This window comes from Melospiza melodia, chromosome 11 (assembly GCF_035770615.1).
Source record: "Melospiza melodia melodia isolate bMelMel2 chromosome 11, bMelMel2.pri, whole genome shotgun sequence".
Classification (NCBI taxonomy): Eukaryota; Metazoa; Chordata; class Aves; order Passeriformes; family Passerellidae; genus Melospiza; species Melospiza melodia.
In genome coordinates, this window is record NC_086204.1 from 21,029,090 (window position 1) to 21,051,354 (window position 22,265).

Sequence of the window (22,265 nt, forward strand, 5' to 3'; positions counted from 1 at the left end):
CACAGCCTTGCAGTTATGAAATAGTGTATAGCGATCCAGCTACAAACTAATAAATACCTTTTTCTTCCATGTATAAGTCAGAGTAATGCATTTTGCGGCTTAGCAGGATGGATGGAAAGACAATGATTTATTAAAGACTTAATTTATTTATGCTGAACAAGGAAGTGTAATTACATCATTGTTGATTATGCCAGAGTTGCAAAGTACCCAGTGCTGAGGAGCATTAAAACCCCTCTCTGCTGGAGTTAGCATGCACTGAAGGTGCTCAAGGTTTTATTCAAGTTTTGTTACTGTTTCCCTGCAATCCCACAGAGTATATCATTCTCCTCTTCCATCAAGGTGAAAGTTGGCACTAAATTGTTACCAGTGATTAGTAAAATCATTAGTGCAAATATGGCTCAGATGTTTTAAATCATCAGATTCACATCTTTATTACCAGGTTGATAATTTGTCAACCTTAATTGATCCATAAAGAACCTCATTGGATCTTCATTTGTTCTGGCCTCCTCAGAGGACAAATACGTTCTTGACACTGAATTTTTGTGCTACTGCAGTTGGAACACTTAACTCACTGCATGGTATTTTAGGGCTTACAGGACTTGTTTTGTTCTGGTTTTTGTTCTCCAACCCCTCGATGGTTTTGACTTTCAGTGTTTGTTGCAGAAGGTAGCAGTAATGAAGTGCCTTCTTTTCCTTTCAAAGGTGATCGAGTTTGATGATGGGTCGGGGTCGGTTCTGCGGATACAGCCCCTGCGTGTCCATCGAGATGAGGCCATCTATGAGTGCACAGCCACCAACAGCGTGGGGGAGATAAACACCAGTGCCAAGTTAACAGTGCTGGAAGGTAAGGGGGAACTTCTTGCACTCCTTAAGTGGCAGGAGACAGCTTTGGCAGCTACATGTTGATGTGCTGCATTTAAATGGCGTGGTGATATTCTAGTTTGATTGGGTAAAGCTGTGTTCTTCCTGCAGCAGTTGATATAATTTCTCCTATAATAGAACATCATATTTTTGAGGCAGTCATGGAAGGATTGCAGATTCTGAGCTGTCTTTAGTGTGTTTTTGTTGTCTGATTGAAAGGTGTCATTTCTGACTTGGAGGGCTATCTACAGAGACATTTGTATACTTTTCTCATCTATTTGCTTTCATATAATACCCATCTTCAGGGTATCTAAGTATTGTATCTGACAATCAGAAACTTAATCTATGCTCCTGTACCTTCTGGATTAAATCAGCACATAGATTTTCAGGTTACTCTTCAGGTTTTTAATGTGATGTGAAATTTAATTGTGTTTATTCTTCACTGTACTCGCAACTTTTAATTCTGTCTCTCCTGTTAAGGAATAGATTTTCCTTCTTGTCTGCTATATGAGCAGGTTTTATTTTGCTTCGTATGTTGTTTCTGCTAAATGTTTGTGGGAAAACAGTTTATTAGACATAAAGAGGCCTGTGAACACTTGATTTTTTTAAATATTAAGTTGTCAGAATGATTTTCTGCTTTTAAGGAAAGATGGGATTTTTCCAGCGCGTAAATGTGTTCTATCATTTGTTTATATATAGGAATTTGTAAATGTAGTGAGATGTTAGAAATCTGGGGCATATGGCTGAATGGATTTTTACCCCTTGCATTTTTACCCCTTCCAAGTGGGAAAAGGCTTAGGCAAATTGCTTGTGGTTCATAGATTGATGTAGAAACTTCTAAGTAGTGAAAAAACCAGACTGGAAAGTGTTTATTGTTGTAGGATTTTGAATCAGAGGAGAGTGGTTATCCCAGTGGTGAGTGTGCCAGCCACACATGACAAGTTGCCTATTGTTCCTTGTTCTCCCATCCCCATTTATAGCATAGAGGTAATCATATTTTCCTTTCTGCTCTGTGACAAAGAATACATTAAACAACTGTAATGTGCTCAGGCACCGTGGTGATGGGAATCATAGAAATCATTCAATACCTGATGTGATTGTGTATCTTGTTTCTGGAGGTGGGGCATCTTAAAGATCAGCTTGCTCCCCAGTAATAGTATTATTAAGAATAGGGTAACAAGCGCTATAGACTTGAAAATTATTGGGGGACAAAAATCACTTTCTTTTTGTTACTTCTGCCTATGCAGCAGTGTATGTGAGTGCATAAAGCTCAGTGGAGCTCTTTCAGCAGTTTATGTGCAGATCTGCATTTAAATGCTTCCTGCAACTGGATTTTTGTGATACTGGATGCTCGAATACCACTCTTCCTTCCACATTCCTGTTTCCTTTGGTTGTAGTTGCATTTATGTATCTTGGATATGTATGCACATGCACACACACGCTAATAATTTATTTGCTCTGTGTTAAGTGTTCACAGGCCCACAGAGACATGCCTTGCATCAAGGAGCACAACAGTATTTCTTAGCTCCATGGTGCTCCTGCTGATTTCCTGATGAGGTAAAGCTTGCAGACCACCACATAAATAGGGAATGTTAGGAAACACCACAGACAGGAAAAGACATGCAGGCACACAGTTTAACAGCTGCAGAAGCAAAAGTCAGTAGCAGTCAAGCACTGAGCCTGCTTTTCTGTTTGGAAAATTCGTTTAATTGGGAGTAATGATAGTTGAACATGATCCCATCAGGTCAAAAACGATCTGCAGGCTGGGGGGGCTGTGTTTTCCACTCAGACTGAAGAGTATCGACCCCTTGCTGGCCACTCTTGTAATGGGCAAAATTAAGAAACATTTGCTGCCTAACAATTTGTATGTACTCGTGCATAGAGAGTTGTGAGCTTGACTGCAAGGATGAAGAGCTACATGTGCCTTTTATGTTGGCTTAACTAACAAAGAAGATGGGTTCTGTTATGATGTATTTTTATTTAAGAAAATATGTTTTACATTTCCCTTTTCTGAGACTTTCCTACAGACAGCTCTGTAATTTTCCAGTCACGTTATCTTATTTTTCTGCATTGTCTGATAGAGATTATAATGTTTCTGCATTTTGTGAATATGATTTTTTTAAAGTTACTATTAATATTCCTTTGCTTACACTTTGGTGAAGTAGATGTTGCCCTGATTGTGATTGTTTACTCTCAGTGGCTTCAAAAAACAGTGTTAAGTGCCCAAATTCTCTGTTATGCCATCACTTTTCTAACATTAATTTTGTAGAGGTATTTGAAAATTACACATTTCATGTGGAACCCTTGGCACTCTCAAGACTGTCAACTAGGACTGGATTTTTCCCTCTGCTTTTGGGGTTAAAATAATTTCTGTAATTGGTCTCAGATGGCAGTTGAATGATACAGACATTCTGCACTTCCTTTCAAGAATTTGACTAATGCAGTGGTCCCTGGTGCATGACAAAACTTATCATAGGCGTCCTCGTGGTTACATGCTGCTAAATGCACAGCATGTATTGATTTTTACATTAAAAATCCTTTATAACAATAAGTTTTAATGCTCCTTCTCACAATTTGCCTTTAGAACATAGGCCTTAACATTAAATCCAGAAGTCACAGTTAGGGTTTACTAGGCTCCTTACTAGATGTCTTTGTAGCTAACTAAGCTGGAGCTTTATTTTATTTAGATTTCTGCGATGTTTTACGGATCAGAAGCAGGTTATCCTTTCTAATTGCCAACTTATTTCATTCTGAGTATTAAGAGAGAAGCATGAGTCCAGTCTTCCTGGGGAATCAGGAATTCTCACATAAGTGAATCTCTTTTAACAATTTGGTTCCCTACTGCCCTTTTATTCTTTGCTTCCATGTGTCTCATTTTTCCCTTCTAACTGCAGATCCTGTTGTGACCAAACTACATATACTTTGTGTAACTGGAAATTATTTCTCCTGTTGATAGTAGAAGAAATAGACATGCGTAGACCTTCTCTTCTCATTTCTCCTGGGTAGCTGATAAGCTGAATTATGTATGAGTCATATTGAACATTTCTATCTTTTTTCCAATTATGACCTGAAGCAGCACAGAAGTATGTTTCTGCTTGGCAGAGGAGGAAAGCAGTGCAGGGAGGGGGAAGGCTAGAATCAATAAGCTGACACGCATTCTCAAGAAAAGCCTCAGGGACAGTTAGTGGCACTAACAAATTAATAAATATATTATTCAGTGGTAATGTTGAGAATTACAGAGCATTTTAAATAGGGAGGTTATATGAAATATAAGTAGGAAGGATGCCAGCCTGCACGAACGTAGCAACAAGCTACGTTGGCAGGAGTGCAGAAGTCCATGATGTCCTTCCATGAGACTGCTTGTATGCTCTGCACTGCAGCTGTGTTGGGAAAGGTGATGGTAACAGTGTTTGTCTCTGGGTGCCTGTTCACCAAAGGATGCCTTCAGTCTGTTTTCCAGCAGTTTCCACCCAATGGGAAGATAAGGAAAGGCAGTGGAAAAAAAGGTCTTCAAGGGGCAGGGAGAAGTATATTGATTCTTTGGGAGAAAAAGGCAGCTCAAATACAAAGTATGTTATCAGTCCCTTCTCCCAGGACTTTCCAAATGGGACATTCAGTTTTGATTTCCAGAACTGGAAAACCAGTTAATTGCAACTGGTCCTTTAATGCTTTACAGGCAGTCTTTTTTTCACTCCCTTGTAATCCGGAGCATACAGTCATATGCAAGTGACACTAAATATATTCAGTTTCATTTCCCTTTGTTTTTAAGTAGGTTAAATGAAAATACCATCTCCAATTTCCATTCTAGATCTATGCAAATCCCCTATGCCTCTATCCCAGACTCCTAATCATGTGGCATGTAGTTATTTGCCTGGAGAGTGCTGCTGGGCTCCACAGGAGAGCAGCTCCTGGTAAAAGGACAGGCAGAAGAACCAAGGAAGTTCTTGCACAGTGGGTTTCAGTTTCAAGGTAACCTGGAAAGTTAAGTTTTGCTGGCTGTCTTTGTGCTGACAGAATTCAAGGAAGTTTAGGAGCATTTCGCTGCAGCTCTGGTGTTTTACTGTGAACAGAAACATCCTCATGGTATCAGCATTGTGCTCAGCACAAATCCAAAACACTGCCCAGTACAAGCTACTATAAAAAAAATTAAGTCTATCCCAGCCAAAACTAGCACACCTAGAAAGTTTCTGAGTGCAGCAGTTGTCCTGGGGTGGCAAGCAATTCTAGCATAACATAATTTGCTGGTTACTGAACCATGTCATGAGCTTAATTTCTTTCACCATCTGCCAGCTGCATTCCAGTTCCTGGGGTTACCCTGTTTGAAATGCTGTAAATGGTAAACATTTGACTGTTACAAATGATTTCTGCAGAGAGCTAGATCTCAGAAGGCCTGAACCAATATGCCCTTTTTGTAAACATCCATCTAAAAGTGATTTTTGTCATTGGAATAGTAAACAGAAGTTAGCTATGTTTAATCCTTGTTTGTGTTTGGTTAGTGACAAAAGGATCAGTTGGATCACTGTACTTTGGCTTCATTGCTTTTGCATCTTTTTGCCAGGAAGAATTTCTTGCAATTTGTTGTAAAATTGAAACAATTACAGAGTGGAAATTGAATCTGTTTGCATGACTGTGTAAATGAATTAAAGCTCCCTGTGCTCTGCTGCTCCTGGGATTGGTACTATTCTCTTCATGTCTCTGGTCAAGAGAGGACAGGTCTCTTTTCTACATGTTTAATGTTAATTAACTGTTCCAACATGCTTTGGTCTCTGCCTGGGAAGAAAGACTGCAGTGATCCTACTGCAGAAGTCCTGCTCCTGTTCTTAGCTCTCTCCACCGGCAATCCCAGTAGCTCTTCCTGCAGGAGGCAGGCAGTTCATGGACCTCTGCAATTACAGCTTTGCCAAGAGCTCCAGCACAGTGAGGCTCCACGTGCTTCCCTGCTTAGGGAAGTGTCCCAACACGCAGTGATGCACAGGGAAATGAGGAAGCCTGAGTCTGCTTTCCATTGTGTCCTGGCATGTCCTGTGCTTGTTGAAAAGAGAAACATTAAGCCAGCTACTCATGGTGGCCTCACTGCAGAGTTCAGGTTGTCGCCTAAAAGAATCTAAATCTGAGCTCGTGTGGACTTGTGCTATTGAGGCCTAAATAGTGTTGGCAAGGAAAGAGTGCATTGTGCTGCCTGAAGGCAGGTTGCCCAGTACTGGTTGGGTCAATTCAGGAGCCCTGTCATCATGCTAACAACTCCACTTATTTCCCTGGCACTGACCAGTGTGGCTAAAAGGATCCTCCAAGGGGAAAGAGGTGGTCTCTTAGTTCTACTGTGTACAGAAGATTGAGGAGAATTTGTGATCAGTTTCAGTTAGACCAAGAAAATTTACAGAGGCTGTTTTACTTGTATCACCATTATGTGCCACGCTGCCATAACCTAGACTGCCATGGTATCTGAGAAAGCGTTTCAGCTACTTAAGTTTTGGTATCTGTAGAGCACCTATCATTTTAATCCAGGTGTGCAACTCCTGGTTCTGTGCATATTATATTTATTTGCTGTTAAGATTGGATTCAGTAACATTAGTCCCACTAAACTATAAAAATAGTTTATTTTTATAATATTTAACAAGAAAGACTTTCTTGGCTGCTAGTGAAAGACAAAGAAGTAATTTTCTCAGATGAAGAAAAGTTTTAACTGTTGTTGGTCTCTCCTTCAAACAGGAGAGTCAGCAGATCTTTAGAACGTATCAGACCCAAATGCCATAATTTCCATTTCTTATCTCTGTTTAAATGATTAACTAATGGCACATAACCGTGTAATGTATCCGTGATAGCAAGTTCCTTCAGAAGACTGCCATGCTCTAAGGTTAACATCCAGGTTCATTCCACAAGTTTATGAAGCAAGAAATACAACCTTTGAAAAGTTTTATATGAAATATCACACTGTTAATGCCAAGCTGAACCCTTTGGAGCTGTGCACTCCCATAAAACCTTGTGTCTGAATAGGTACTGACCTCTTAATCTTGAGAAGGTTTTTCTTTTGCAGCAAATGGCTGTTTCTGCATATTACCTCTCAAATGAGGTCTTGTGAGATGACATCTGTAACGGGATGGGATGTTATCACATTCTCAGCAGCAAGTTTCAGTGGTATTGCAATGCCCAAAAGCAGCACCTGTGATTTTCCAGATAAAAACAAGTGAACTTTAAGTGTCAAACAAATAAGAACAGGAGTATATTCTGCAAAAGCTGTGACACCGGGTTTATATTGCCAAGTGGCTTGAAGTTGTAATTGTGTGGTTATATCCTGTAAAACACTTCTGAGAGCTTCTTGTTTCACATAATAGATTTATTCTAAGTTTATTTAACAGTTTGTGAGTTCTGACTTTGGTACTGGAAATGATGTTCAGCTAAGAAATTCTTAGTAGTTGTAGTAGTTGTCTCCATTTTATTTGCTCCATATCTGAAGTCCCTCATGAACACATTCAGAAGTGTGCATGTTTATTCAGAGCCTTGTGGCAATCCACTGGTGTCTTCTGTCTGTTATGAAAATGAATAATTGAGTGTTGGGCATTATTTTCTCTTTTTTCTTGGGCTCAGGGTGTTGAGACAAGTTGCTTCTCACTCTGTGTTACCTTAGAGCTTCCTGGGAGATTGTCATGAAAAGTGTGTCAGGCTGTTCTAGTGCTGCTCTGCTGTCAGAACCTTCAGCCTATTCCAATAGGTAAATGAGGCACAAGCAGATTAGTTGAGCTCTCTGGCAGGGATGTGCTCATGCAGGCAGGTTTCTGTCTTGCTGGAGAGGTGTCCCTGTGGGTTGCCATCTCCCAGCTGAGGCCAGGGATGGCCAGATGACTGCTTCTGCCTCTCTGTTCCAGTTTGAAATCAGACAGGTTAGATTAAATTGTCTGTGGTTTAAGCTAATCTGTTTTGACTCTCTGTTGGAACAGATCATGGGTCCCAGCTGGGAGGCAGCAACCACCAGTGCTGCATTTCATATCCCTGCAGAAGGGCTGGCATTCCCATGTGCCCTGACCCCCATGGCCAAACCATGTCTGGAAAGCTTTGACAGCTCTGGGATCTTGGTGGTGTCAGTAGGCAGTAAAACCAGGGGGAAACAGGGCACAGGCCTAGGTTAAAAAGAGAGGTGGTCTGAAAATGGCAGGAGAATGAAGCAGCAAAGTGAAGGATGCCCAGGAGGAGGTGGGAGTCCTGTAAAGTTCTTGTGGTAGGTATTATGGAGGAAGAAAAAGCAAAAGTAACATGGGTTTAATTAAAATATTGTAAATTTTGAAGCAGAATATTTTGTTGGGAAAATGAGTGTTTAGGTCTTAGTTAACCAGAAAGGAACAACTAAGCCTCCCCTTGCTGTAAAATCCTGCATGAGTTTCATGGAGGACAGTTTTCTTTTTTGTTTTCCTGGCCTCAGTGCTTTCTCCTATTCTGCACCTGTTCCTGTTTGATTTCAGGGACTTTTCTGAACACGCTCTACTAGGGATGTGCACAGAAGGAGTCTTGCAAAGGCCTTGTCAAAAGCACTGATGAATTGCTGAATTTTGGAGATATATGTTTGAATGGACTCTAGGATCATAGCTGCTTTTTTGATTCAGTTGGTCACTGGCTAGCATAACTTCTCTGCATTTATCTGATCCCTTTCCTTCTCCCTCTCCTCTCCTCTCCTTCCCATGTTTCCAAGCAATATGTGCCAGCCTTACAGCAAAAATTCTAATCATTTCTTATCTTTCATACTATTGCTGTCACTTAAGGTGATTTGGCTCTTCTGACTTGATTTTTTTTGACTGTCATCTTTATTTACAGCATCTCCACAGTGCTGTCAATTTAAGCTCCACCTTTGGTGCAAAGGCTGCTAATGAATCTCATCATTTCAAAACTGATGTTCGAGGAACTTGTTGATAGGGACCATTATTGCACGACTAATAAAAAATAGCTAACAAGAGAGTGGGGTTGATTAGGTGACAGTGAGTCCTGATTTAGCTCTCCAAATGTTTATTTGGTAATAACTAGTCTGAGGATGGACCTGGTGACTCTCAGATTATAAAATTATTTTGGAGGACTGGCAGCCAGAAGAAAATAGTTTTATTAATGAACTGTGTATGCAGCGTTCTAGAAGTCTTTCAGAGAAGGAGAAGAAAGAGACATGAAACCCCATAATTATAAATTAATCATTTACTCATTGTAAAAGGCATTTAATGGAAATTTATTTAATTCATTTAGAGCAGGCAAACGTGAACTTAATTCCTTTAGATAATTTGTGTCACTGTAAACCTTGTAAGAATAACCCACACACATTTCTTGTCAGATTCAGCTTCTACTGGTGAACATTGGAAACTAAAATAAGAGGTCTTAATCATCAGATGTTTCAAAAGACCTTTCTTACGGCTGGATCTCTTTCAAGATGCCTTGTTCTGAGAGCATCTGTGGCAACCTGTTATTGACAGATGTGCTCTCCATAGCTGGTGTCTCAGTCCTGCTGCTGTCTCCTGCTGACTAATAAAGTTTGTTGCTGGTGTGCATTTCTAGAGTCTTTGAAGTCTGATAGGTTGTGGAATAGCCTTCTGTAAGAAGTAGTAACTCATCGCTTAACTACTGGAAATTAATCGGAAATGCTGCTTGATAATGCCACGTGGATTATCTGCTTTGCTTCCAAGGATAAAATGGAAGGGCAAGAGCAAGGTGTCTGGAAAGCCTTTCTGGGGCATTAACTATTTTTGCACAATTATCTTTTGTATCTGCTCATAACCAAGAGACTGCCCACAGCTTAGTGACCCATTGTCATTTACTGGCATGCCATGGCTTACACAGTCACTTTGGATGGTGATCTTCTGTACCTTCTTCTGCAAAAGTGGGAGAATATATCCCCTTGATAGAACTAGAGAGTAAGTTTTTAAATGAAAAACAGGGATTGGAGAGTACAGAATGTGATAACTATGATGTGGGAAATGCAGTGCTTACTGCTACAAAAGCAAAAACTCTGCGTGCAAGGAAGGTTCCATCCAACCATCTTAGTGTCGATGTCTTATCTTCTTCCTCTCACTAAAAAAATAAAGTCACAACCCCAATTAAGTAATTCTTGGAAAAATCAACATTTTAAAATGTAAGCCAGAAAAGTGTGAAAGTGGAATATAAGTACACACTAATAAATCTGTAGCAACAACAGCTGTTCAGAAGAGAGCATGTCCATGTAGGGAGTACATGTGTTTCTTACTATACCTGTGGAAGAGAACATTCAACAAGTATTTTAACTTTCTCTCCTGTAGAAAAAAGAAAATCACATAACTGTTGCTGATAGGCTGCCTTTTGGTCTTAGTCTGAGATGCAAAACAAAGCAGGTTTTTCACTGAAGACCTGTAATATTGATCATTCCAACAGCTGGTTTCTGTGTATGATGCTTATTCACAAGTCTCACAAGTCGTTGTCCTTATGATCTCTTGTTGGTCTTGTGTTGTTTATATACAGTATGATGTCAGGAAGGCTCTATAATTGTGATGCTTATTAAAATGCAGTGCCCAGATAATAAGCAAAAGGAATAATTTGCTCTAATTTTGGATGCAAGAAGTAATTATTGTGAACATTTGTTTTTAATTTTAACTTGAGCTGCTAGTGACTAAAGTATGTTTGGTATCAAGCATGATAACCTAAAATATATGCATTCTACATGCTGTCTTAGAATCCCAGTGTTGTAGTAGTAAAATACCACCTTCCCCATAGACTTTTCTAACAGCTGTTTATTCTTGTGGTTATTTCAGTTGGATAATAAAGTAAGTGACTCTTTCTGGCACTCCCACCTGCTCAGATTCTTTCTGCCCAGAGCTCTGGAATAGCTCTTTCAAATCCTTTATCCTAAGGAAACCAGCAGGTGTGAGGTATAATAAGATCTGTCTTTTCAAGATTATCTGGTGCCTTGATGAGGTAGGTTGGATGTTGCAATGGGAAAACACTGCAATGTATTCATGTGTCGTGCTAATCCTGTGCTCTGTTCCTTCAATCCTTTTATCACAAGGGTCCAGCACGGATGAAACCTTTCCAGGTTCTTGGGTGTTAGAGTTGAGTCGAGAAGTCTAAATAGCAATCAGAGCTATAACTTCTACCAGCTGTAGTGTGTAATGTTCACTGTTATGTTGCTGTTCCAAGGGGGAGCTGGGGAAAATTTCCTTGTGGTAAAAGTGCCTGTCAGCACAGGATGCAGAATGCTTTAAGTAAAACTGGCTGCACAAAGTGCTACAGGCAGTAGAACTGGTGTTATGATATTTTAGCTTTGATGCTACTGGAAAGGTGTTGGAAATATTAACCTGTTGGAGACCATAAAAACACAGAGCCTTGCTTTTTGGTACTACAGCTCCAAAATGGTGTTTTGTTTACAAGCAAGGCAATATTGGAATTTATTTTTCTGTATCTCTTTGGTTTAGACATTTCCACAATTGGTCCCAGTGAGGAGAAAGTCCTTGGAGAGAGCACAGAAATGATAAATATAGTGATGAAAAATGCATAAGCTGCACATGGGGTGGTACTAACAAAAGCTGCTGCAGGGGAAGGTAATGAATTGGGGAATGCACAGTCCAAGGTGACAAGGCATCCAGTGTAAAGAAGGTCAGGAGCTGGAACAAAATCAGCCTTCTAAAGAGAGCCTGTATCTCCTTCACTTTGAGTCCTAGGAGGGAGAGCAGTGCATGGCAGCAGTGCTACAATTCCTGGAAGTGCCTTCCAGATGGAGCTCCACTCTGAATGTGTGACAAACAAGCCAGGCTAAGCAGAGCTGCCTGTTCCCTGGAGCCTGTCTGGAAGGGAGACAAGAGTCCAGCTGAACCCCTGGCAGGTATTAATGCACTGAAAGCCTACATATGGTAAGGATTAAAATGGTTTACCTGGAAGGTGAGGAGGTCAGCAGGGAGAGCCTTTGCTTGCATGGACCTTGCTTTTTAAGAAGATGGGGTGCTGTTATCTGTCTCCTGGTTAATTTGGACAGAGATTTTCTGTAAGAATATCACTGATGTGGAACCTGTCTGGATTATGCATGTCATCAACAAACTCAGCATTGAAGTTGTTGAATGGATTGAGGCCAGGGGGAAGCTCAGTGTGTGTTCTTTGCAAATAAATTATTTGGTTGCTTGACTTGGACGTGCATTTGTCCCTTCAAAAAGTAGCATTGCAGAGACTCTTAGCTGATGCTTTGCCTGTAATCTGGCCTTGTGGAAAAAACAGCAGTTGTTTTGCCTAGAGGTGGTAGGCTCAATCAGAGTCCTCCTGATTGGTATGTAGTGCACATCCCAGCATTGTAACTTCTGCTGCCATGTGTTCCTGGTCCTGAGGAGGAAACTGCTGATCAGATGAATAGTATCCAGACTTGAATTTAGCAAACGTGAATTAAATCTTTATCCTTTGCAGTAAGACTTTCAAAAGGGAGGAAAAAAATAAAAGGGTTCTGGAGGATTCGTGTTTTTACTAATTAGACACTAAAAATTATAGAAGTACTAAAAAAAATAATAAAATAAACCTTTAGCTCTTGCCCCAGGCATGAATTTACTAGCTTTAGTTTGTTGTGCAGTTTGGTTCATTGATCTTGTCACAATTGATGATTCATTAAGTTGTGACTACTGTAGAAATTACAATGCACAGATGTAGCTGAACTGCACATCTGTGTGTTCCCAGTGTGTTAATGATGTAAAAACGCACTTTCTCTCTGGCCATCCACTGTGCTTCAAGTGCCAACTGACATTTTGTATTACTGAGCCATTTGTTGTGGTTGGCAGAGGGAAAGTCTTTTGGTTCTCCTTGTACTTTTTTTGTGGCTTCTCTCTGTATTTCATATAGCTGGATTTGATTTTCCCAGCAACCCTGGCCTTGCAGAATGCGAGTTGATGTCTGTCCCTTTGCAGGCTGCCACTTTTTTCAGTGTCACCTCCTTTCTCCTGGCATTTGCTCACAGCATTTGGGGTTATTTCATGCACCGAATCATGGGGATTATGTCAAACTCAAAAGCAGGATTTTCTGGTTTACTTACTTCCCAGGATTCTGAATTTTAATTTTTGAAGTTTGTGTGAGGTGGTGTTGGCTTTTGAGAAGACCTCAGAAACTTTCAATGTATTGACTTACAAAATAAGACAAAAAATGTCTCAATTGTTAAACCTACCCCTAGCCTCTTCCCCTAATTCAAACCAGTATTCAGACTGGCCCTTATTAGAGGCTTGCATTTGATAAAAGCAGAAATCTTCGGTGTTGTCTGTCTAATGGAATGTGGCTTTGCATTGATGAGGCAAGTTATACCCACTCTTAAATCATAGCCAGGTTATGGCTGTGTTGTGTAGTTAATGCATTTTCTTGTGGTTGCATTCTGTCTCTAACACCACTTTCCAGAGCAGCCAAGCCCATAAGGCTCCTCTTGCTTCAGGCCTTTAGGGAGTGCCCAGGGAGAGCAGACTGCATCTGTTCCAGCACGTACAGCCAGTGTACGTGGCTCTGGGGCCTCTTCAGTTTGTCACAGGCTCTGGGGTAAGAGGGTCTGTGTCTGGTATCTCTTACTCACATCATCTTTGGTTCAGCCATGCAGGCATTTCTTAAAGGCAGATTAAAGGATGTCTTTAAGAAATTGTATACTATACCCTCCCAAAAAAAGTGCTAAGCAGCTATAAGTCCAGCACTAACTGGTCAGTTTATTCCAGTCATTTGTATATAATTCCATTGCTGAAACTGTACAATCTCAACTCCAATCCAAGCCATTTGTCTCTTCTGAGATTGTAAAACCTCTTCTCTGCCCTGTGTCTCTGAGATACCCTTTTCCACGTCGGCTTCTGTAAACCCTCTTCAACAGGCTGAACATTTGAGCTCATTAAGCTCCTGTTGTTTGACTTATTTTCTAGCACCTGGCTTCCTTTTTAGATCATCTTGAAATTCTCTGTGCTGTTTTTGTGCTTTTCTAGAAGTACATGCATTGCAATTTGTACTGTATTTTGCTGCCATAAGAAACACCTGCAGTGATTGAAACTGAAAGTTAGTCTATCTCACTCTTTTTTTTCTCTCTCTCTTTTTTTTTTTTTTTTTTTTTTTTGGGCCAGGAGTCAATTATGAGTGCCAGAGAAGTTGAGAAGGACCATGCTTGGAGTGATGTGTACTTCAGTGTTTTTTGAACTAAAGGCAGTGGGTTTAGTCAAACTAATGAAAGAAGAATCTAGTTATGCTTTAACTTCTTAACTTCATAACTCTAGCTATGCTTGAACTTTAACTTCTGGTGTGCACATAATATTGCATACAGCAAGATGTTTCCCAGCTTCACTTCACAGATCAGATGTGGTCTGTAAAAATGACAATGTTAATTTCTGATATAATTTATGACCTGCAGTCTTTGTACTAGAAGGAACAGTGGGTTGTTGTTATTATTATTAGAAGGGACTCTAGATTTAATTTCTGTCTTTGCATCCATGCTTGTGTCTTCATGCTGAAAAGTGCTGTTATATTTAGTTGTTATTTAACCTACGTTGTTTGCAACAGCAAAATTATGTGTCCTCATGTGGTCAAAGCAGGGCTTGGCAGCACTGTGGAGTAGCTTTACCTTGTTTGGCACAGTATTGAATATTGTGAGCCCTTTCAATTGCCATCTTCCAGGACTCCTTCCATCCTGCAGGTTGAGCATAAGGTTTTGCTCATTCCTGTGGCAGCTGAGTACACATCTGCAAGACTCCAGGAACTCTTTTTGTCCAGGTGATTCAGTGTACGGGGTCAGACTAGACAAAAGATGAAGGTTCAGGAGGGATTTTGTGATGAGCAGTACGAGGGAACTTGCCTCAGTGACTCAGGGTATTTTTTTCGAATTTCTTGTGTTCAGATGACTTTGTACTCTCTTTTATTCAGATGCAATAAGCTGGATGTTGCCTCATTAATCCTGCGCAGTTTGTAGCAGTAGCCTGTCTTTGTTATTTATAATGCAAGATGCTCCATGATTGTGAGGCAGGATGTGCTTTGCATCTTGCCTCGATAGCTGTGGTGAGGGTGTTTCCCTCTAAGGCAAGAGCTTAGCAGCTGTGGAAGGCTATCATCTCCAGGTCTTCCTTGCCTTGATTTTGGCAGCAGAACCATGCACATTCCCCATCTCCAGACTTAACTGAGGGCTTTTACTCAGCAGAGACAAATTTCAAAAGCCATCAAGCACCAGGACAATTTCTCACTCCCTACCTCACTAAAATTCAGCCCTGGATCAGTGAATGTGTCCTATTATTCAGGATCCCCAGTTCAAGATTTTGAGCTGCTTGATGCAAATGAAGGATGGTAAATGACAGTCACCCATCAGCACGTGATTGAAGTCTGTTTCCCCTTTTTTCTTAGAACATTTATACCTAACACTTCTGAGCTGTTATTTGTGAGGTATACAAGACCTAAGCAGTGCTGCAGTAAATTGAGGAATGGAGCTGAGCCAGACAGAACAGGTTCTTTTGATCTTTTCTTCTGCTTTTATATGCAGAAAGGCAAGAGAAGTCAGGAGTGTCCTGTGTCCCATCTAGTCCTGTGCTGCTGAAGAGTGCCTTTATCTGACCAATGGCAAATACATAGTGTTCATGAAAAAAATTAAAATGGCATGTTTAACAAAACTGTCTGAAACATAAGTCACAAAACTTGACAGCTCATCTTCTCCACCTTCCTAACAACTGTGTCACTAACACTCATTGAAGCACAGAATTGAAATGCCCTCTCTTATCACTTAACCTGTTCTTTTATGGTATACTTTTTTTTTTAAGAATTGCAACACTGTTGGCCTTTAGATCAGTGCTGCTATTCTAAGCCTGGCAAGTGCTGGTTTTCTATGGCTGAAAAATGAGACTGCAGAATCTGAATATAACCTAGTGATTCATTACTTTATGCACTTTTCAATTTGAGATATGACATGCTGAATTTCATGGAAACTGGACCTCACTGCCAAATAACAGCGTTTGAACTTATTCTCCTTGTGGCATTAATTTACAGCTACTACGGAGGATCAGATAAAGGGGTGCAGACACAAGATTCACAGTGGAAATTACCCAGATTACAGTTACAGAGTTAACAATGACTCTGTAGTGCTGTTAGTGTGACCCTTTCAGCATTTTTAAACTTATTTTGGCATTTCTTTTAGAAGGCCATTCTGTCTTCATGACATTCCTGACAGATACTCATGGAAAACTGGGGTCTTTAGAGCTGAAGCTCTGTAGTTAAATACAAGTTTCAGCAGAGTTTTGGCTAAACCATACGAAGAATTTTGCCAGTGTTTCATCCCATCACCAGTGCGTGCTCCAGGCTATTTCTCATTCTCAGTTAGGAAGGGAAAGTGAATGTTGTTTCTAATTTAAGTTCTACTGCATTTCCAGTAAGCATCATTTAAGAGAGTGTGCAGAAGTCCAAAGTTTGTTTAGAATTGAGGTGCAGCTCTGTAGGTTGACTGTGCTTATCTTTAGTACGCCAGTCAGCTGCCTTAGATGATAACCTTTCACTTCAACAATAGAATTAAAAGCAGCTTTTGTTTATTCCTCTACCATAATATTTTTATAAAAGAAGCCTGCATGTGATCTGCTAATGCTTTTCTGGGAAACGGAAGTAAACTAAATGCCATTTTTCAGGACATATTTGTGTGTTACCATGTCAGCTGCTTTGTGCAGCCGTGCAGGGTAGGCATTCTACTTGCTGCTCTCTCAATAGATCTGTTGTTTTTCATAAAGATACTTTCCAAGTGCTTTATCAGTCTGCCTTTTTAAGTAACATGTTGAGGGTTCCTTCTGTGAACTCTTGAGTACTTTCCAAAACAAATAAGTTGGAAATTACATTTGGCAGACCCTAAATTCTGAATAAGGCAGGTGCAACAAATAATTTTATTCTGTTTCCTTCAGTTAGAGCTTAATTTCTTGGTGCTGAGCATTTCCACCCGTCAGAGAAGTGCTCCTTGCTCCAGCATCTAGGTGCAATTGGGTGATGCTACTTGAGTAACTGAGTCCAAAGGTGACTCTTCTTCATTTGGGTTTAGCTCAGTACTTCATTTACACCAGTAACACAATTTGCTGCTCCAGTTCTTAGACTATGCTAGGTGGAAAAGCTCTGGATAAAAAAGTGAGCCTTGCACCATCTTACTTGTGCAAGTTGGGTTGGTTTCCTGGATGGCAGTGGAGGAAGGAGGCTCAGCTCACAGAGGGGGCACAGCAGCCTCGTGTGCCATTGCTGGCTGTGTCCTTAGAGGAATGAAGGCTCAGACTGTGGAGCCTCACAGCAGAGCCCCTGAACCAGCATGGCCATGCAGGCACAGCGGGCTGCAGTGAGCTCTGCACTGCTCTCTGAAGTCCAGGGAGGAGGCAGAGCAGTAGGTGGGTACACACAAACATGTGACAGGAGAAACACAATAATAGCTTGGAGTATCACTGGTTACAGCGTAATTGTTGCTCAAATCCTGAAGAGATCCAATTGGAAGAGAAGAATTTGTAGTCCTGTGTCCTGGTGAATGTTGCTGTGGAGGGGCCTCTGTCTTGGCATGGGAAAAATATGTGAAGAAGCTTGTGTGAAAATATGAAGTGTGGGTGATGAAGCATTGCAGGTGCCTGGTGAGAGTCAGCACCTCAGTGGAATGCTGTATATCAGGGAGAAGCATGAGTCTTTCAAACAGAAAAATAGTGGAGCCTGTTGTCTCAGAGAGCTCAGGGTAGTAGCTGGACAGCCCTCACTGAATGGTCAGGCCTCAGCAATTTAATATTGGGTAGCTTCACAGCTCTGCCTGACAAGGATATACTTTTATTCTGTTGTGCATTAGTGTAATCCGAAGAGAATTTCCAAAGAGCCTCTGAAACCTTTTTAAGATAACTGCTTTTGAGGCTGCGTGACATTCAGAATGTTAAATGCTGAAAAAAACCTTAAAGGAATAAGACATTTTATCATGTCAATATTCACATTTTTAATAAAATAAAGCAACTAGTAATGGAAGGACAGGAAAAAAGAGACAGCACAGTCTCAAGCAAATGACTGGCAGAGTTTCACCAGTTAAAAACAAGGAAGATTCTGAAGTGTAATGGAGTGAATCACTTATGACCAGTTTTACGGTAGAGTAATCTGACATTTACTTTCAATGGTAAATACAGAAAATGATAGTGAAATGCTGAAAATGCGTTGTCATAAAAGTTACAGCCTCCTCATCAAATTTATTATGCTTTGGGAGATACAAGGTCTTGGTTGCTCCCTGGAATAGTTAAGATGTTTGTAATTTAGACACTGAAATGCAAACTAGTCCTTTGCTACCCATAGGTTTCAAATGGTCAAATATCAGCAGAATTACGCAGCCAAGCAGTTCTGCTCGAGTGCCCATTGCCTGCAAGTGGCTGCACATCAGTTGGTTGTGATCTGCAGGTTTCCACGGAAACTGCATGTACCACTACCTGTGAATAATTGAGAATGGCAGCTGTAATGAGAGAATTTGGGGCAAATTGTGTAAATACTCGTAACTAGATTACAGTGGTAAAATATTTTCACTCTAGATGAAGATTTAACTTCCAGGCTTAAGGAGATTAAACTGAAGAGGTCCAGGAAAGAATCTGTCCTTGTTAAATCTGGGGATGAGTGTGTTTTAAAAGCCATTGCAAATTCCCAGCATTTTTGAGCAGGATTTGGGAAAGTTTTTCTTCTGTGTGCAGCCTCAAGGGTCTGATACCCTTTGTATTTTAGTTCTTGGGGGCAGGTAATTGAAAGGCAAAAGCACTGAATTTGTTGCAGCTCTGTTGACTGGGAAGGGACTGCTCAGACCCCACTGCTTAGGGGCAGGTGCCTTGTTCCTGTCCTACTTTGAAAGACATGTGAGGATACACCAGAGGTTTGGAATAAAATACCCAGGTAGCACCTGCCAAGTCTCCCCTGATTTTCCTCTTCAGCTTATGTATTTATTTTTTTTTTTTTAGTTAGATGCAGTAGCTTAATATTCAGAGCACTCCTCTGCTCTTCAGTGTGATCTGCATAAATCGAAGGAGAGATGCTACAAGCTAGCTTTTTCTATAAAGACAGCTTTGTGTCTAATAGAGAGGAAAAGCCAGCTGGATGTAACAGGATTCACTGTGCTTGCTGCTCAGATGCTGTAGATGTGTATTTATGTTGGGTTGAAGTGACCTGAAGAATTTCCATTGCCCATCTCTGGGCATACTGTCTCTTGCACTGAGCTTGCAGAAGAAATGTGTGCAGTCATGCCAGCAGGAGATGCTTGTGTTTTCTATTAGCATAAGGTTAAAAAGAAATGGTGGCTGTTTTGTGTGCTGCAGCTAATGAAAAGGTTTGGGCTAAGACATCATAGTTAATTTTATACAGAATTAATTTGTCTTTGAAACTGATTTTGTTTTATTTTCTGCCAGCAACAGTGTCTCAATGCTAGTAAAGCAGTGGAGTCTATTTTTGTGTGAGCCCAGAGCAAGCCAGGGGGTTGGCATTACCTGTTAGAATATCTTCTTCATCTGGGAAGCTTAAAAAGTTGGTGCTAGAATCCCAGTTGTTCTCATTGCCTCTCAAACCACAGGAAGAGCAGGGAAGTAGCTGCTTGTACAGTTTAGAGAGAGAATGTTAATTGGTGTAACTGAGCTTTCCTCCTCGGAAGTAGTGAACTCTGAAAAATCCCAAATCCTGGATGTTGCTAAGCTAATTGGATGGTTAAATTTAGCAAAGCTTCCACTGTTCCTTACTGAATAAAACAGAGCTGCCATTTATTATTTAAATGTCAGTTGTGACATGAGGCGGTAGCTCAGGGTGGGCTACCTTGCAAACCAGGCCATGTAGTAAAGTTATTATTGACTTGAAAGATGGAGCTTGTCATGAATTGCATCTGCAGTGATGCTGTCAGTTAATTTTGAGTCAGATAGCTGTAACTAGCTTTCATTCCACTAGCAAATACCTGGGGATATATGGGTTATGTACTGGCAGTGCTTGGCTGAAGAGGAATTAGTTTTGTCTTACAGTCAGTGATCCACAGCAGCCAGCAGCCTTAATAATTAAAACCAGAACATGTCTCAAGACTCTGATCTGAGTATGTAAAAAGGAGGTACCTTAAACTCTGTATTTTGTTTTAAAAAAAACTCAACTCACCAAAGAAATGCTCTGCTGATGACTGAAAGGTTTAATAATAAAGAAGGTTAAATGGGAGGAAATAGTCTTGCTCAGGTTTCCCTCTGCTCATGGTGCCAGAGCCTTGTCAGAGTGAAATATGTAACACTGACTGAATGGCTGAGCAGCTTCCATCTGCTTCAGGATCTCTCAAAGATAATCAAGAATGATGAAAATTGTTTCTTCATTTTTGACCTCTAACCAACCTGTTAGCCTTATGTCTATAAAGCAAGGGATGTCTCCAGACTGGACATAAATTGTAATGCCAGTGTAGATCACAACTCCTCTATCAATATTTGAACTGGAAAGAGCTTATATCAGTACAGCAGCAGTTTATTGTATTCATGAGAGGAACTTTGTACCCTTAAGACTCATTAATTTGACAGAACCCTAACAGCAGCTTGCAAATCTTACTGTCATTTCTTGCAGGAAGTGAGGTCCTTCAGGATATGCTGTCCCAAGACTAGAAGAGCCATTTGCAATGTTCATAGCCCATGCCTGCCATCCTTCTGCAAAACTGGAGATTGAGTCTTTGCTGCTACAAAGATTGGTTTCACTGGCTTTACTGATGCTTTTTTTCCCCCCATTTTTTTTACTTTATGCTGATGCGTAGCTGACCATATAAAATAGTACATTATCTCATACCTCTCATTTCCCCAATTCTGGTTTTAATTTCTCTACATGATTTGTGTGCTTTGGGCTCCAGGCACCCTGAGGAGAAGGAAAGCTTCATGTTTAACTGCATAAAGCCCCATGCAAACTGTTGGCAAGAGGTCTAACAGCACGGGCTTCACTCTGGAGTACCACATCTGTGTAGAAATGCTTGCTTGGAGCAGAACAAAGCTTGTGCTAACTCTTTACCTTCTCTCCAAGGATGAGTGTCATCATTTTCTGGAGATTTCTATCTTGTTGCACAAGTTTTGCTACCCTGATGTGCAAATGGTGCATTCCATGGCTGGTTAGCCCAGCCAAAGCAGCCTGTCTGTCTTACACTACCAAGCCCCTTGCAGTCTGAGCACAGTGAGTAAGAATGTGGATGTTTTCATACATCTCCACCTCACTGTCAGACCTCCCCAAGTGTCATTCAGGTGTCACTTTGGCTACCACATACTCAAGTCTCATTTGCTTGCATTTCTTAAACTCGCTGTGGTAACTCTCAAGGGTTAATAATTTAAAAAAAACAGTTGAATCTAAATATTTTTGGGGAAATCTTGGAGACTGGTAACCTATTGTGAGAGTGTATTGGTTTAAGAAAGATTTAGAGGCCTTAGGTAACAAAGATTATATTTGCTGTGGAAGAGGAAAAAACCCCTTAAATATTTTTGCAGTAGATGGAGAAATCCCTGGAAAATTGAGTATTTTGGCACAGAAGTCATTGAACTACACATGAACCTGAAAAAGCTGAACTGGAATGCACATTGTCCTTTCTGTGTTTCCTCGTGGCCAGCACATCATCTGGGTCTAATTTTTAGTGTGGAATGAAAGGAAAGTGCATTGCTGTAGTTGCAGAATCTGAAGAAAGATAAACACCTTCCCTATCTAATATTAAAAAAGGCTCAAATCTTTGAGGCAGTGCCCAGGCTGGTGTTAGGACTCGCCTCTGGTGCTACTTGTTTTGTATGGGACTGATACTCATTACCCTGAGGTCTCTTTGTGGCTGAGTTTCAGATGGAGTACCTGTCCTGAAGATGCCTTTGGTATGGCTTGGAGATCTCACTGTTGGAATATTTTTTTCTGACAAACATGAGAAGTGAGTGGTTCATTTGAAAGGCTTGTTTGCTTGGTGGTCCCTCTTTGGTAATTATTTGTGCTGACAACACAGCTGTTGGCTGAAGCAGCCAATGTGCTGTGGGCTTAGTTACAGGCAGCAGTGCCACTGGACTCCTACCAGAGCGATATTTGTTCACCTGTAGCAATGAAGTGAAATTGTGTTTATAATCCTTGCCATTTCCCTGCAGAGCTGTCTCATCCATGCACCTCTGGGGCTTATGTGAAGAGACGCTGTTGCTCGCTTCCCTGCCCCAAGCAGCAGGGAGGGGTCATCCATTGCCTGGCTGAATTTGTCTCCTTCCTTTGCACTGCCTTCCACAGAAGCATCTTTCATAACACTCATGTTAGCTTCTGCTCCCTTGGAAAAGAGCAGTGTCCTGTGGGACACTGGCTGTGCTGTTCTGAGCCCAGTCCTTGTGTCCCCCAGGTCACTGCTTGGACTGGTGGTGATAGAGACCAGGTGTGCCTGTTACCCTGCTTGTGCTAAAGGTGTTGTCCCTGCTAAGGGAAGCAATGAACGTTTCCCTGCCATGTCCCCAGGATATGTGCCAGTC

At 40.9% G+C, this 22,265-nt stretch overlaps 1 protein-coding gene across 16 annotated transcripts in view; it reads left to right on the forward strand.

The window, feature by feature from the left end:
• The window catches only part of PTPRF (protein tyrosine phosphatase receptor type F), a 373,817-nt gene that overhangs the window by 182,789 nt on the left and 168,763 nt on the right, over positions 1-22,265 (forward strand). For all 16 annotated transcript variants that reach the window (XM_063165913.1, XM_063165910.1, XM_063165916.1 and 13 more), the window contains one exon: positions 703-844. In XM_063165913.1, the coding sequence (XP_063021983.1) occupies positions 703-844 (142 nt within the window). The remainder of the gene's footprint in view (positions 1-702; positions 845-22,265) is intronic.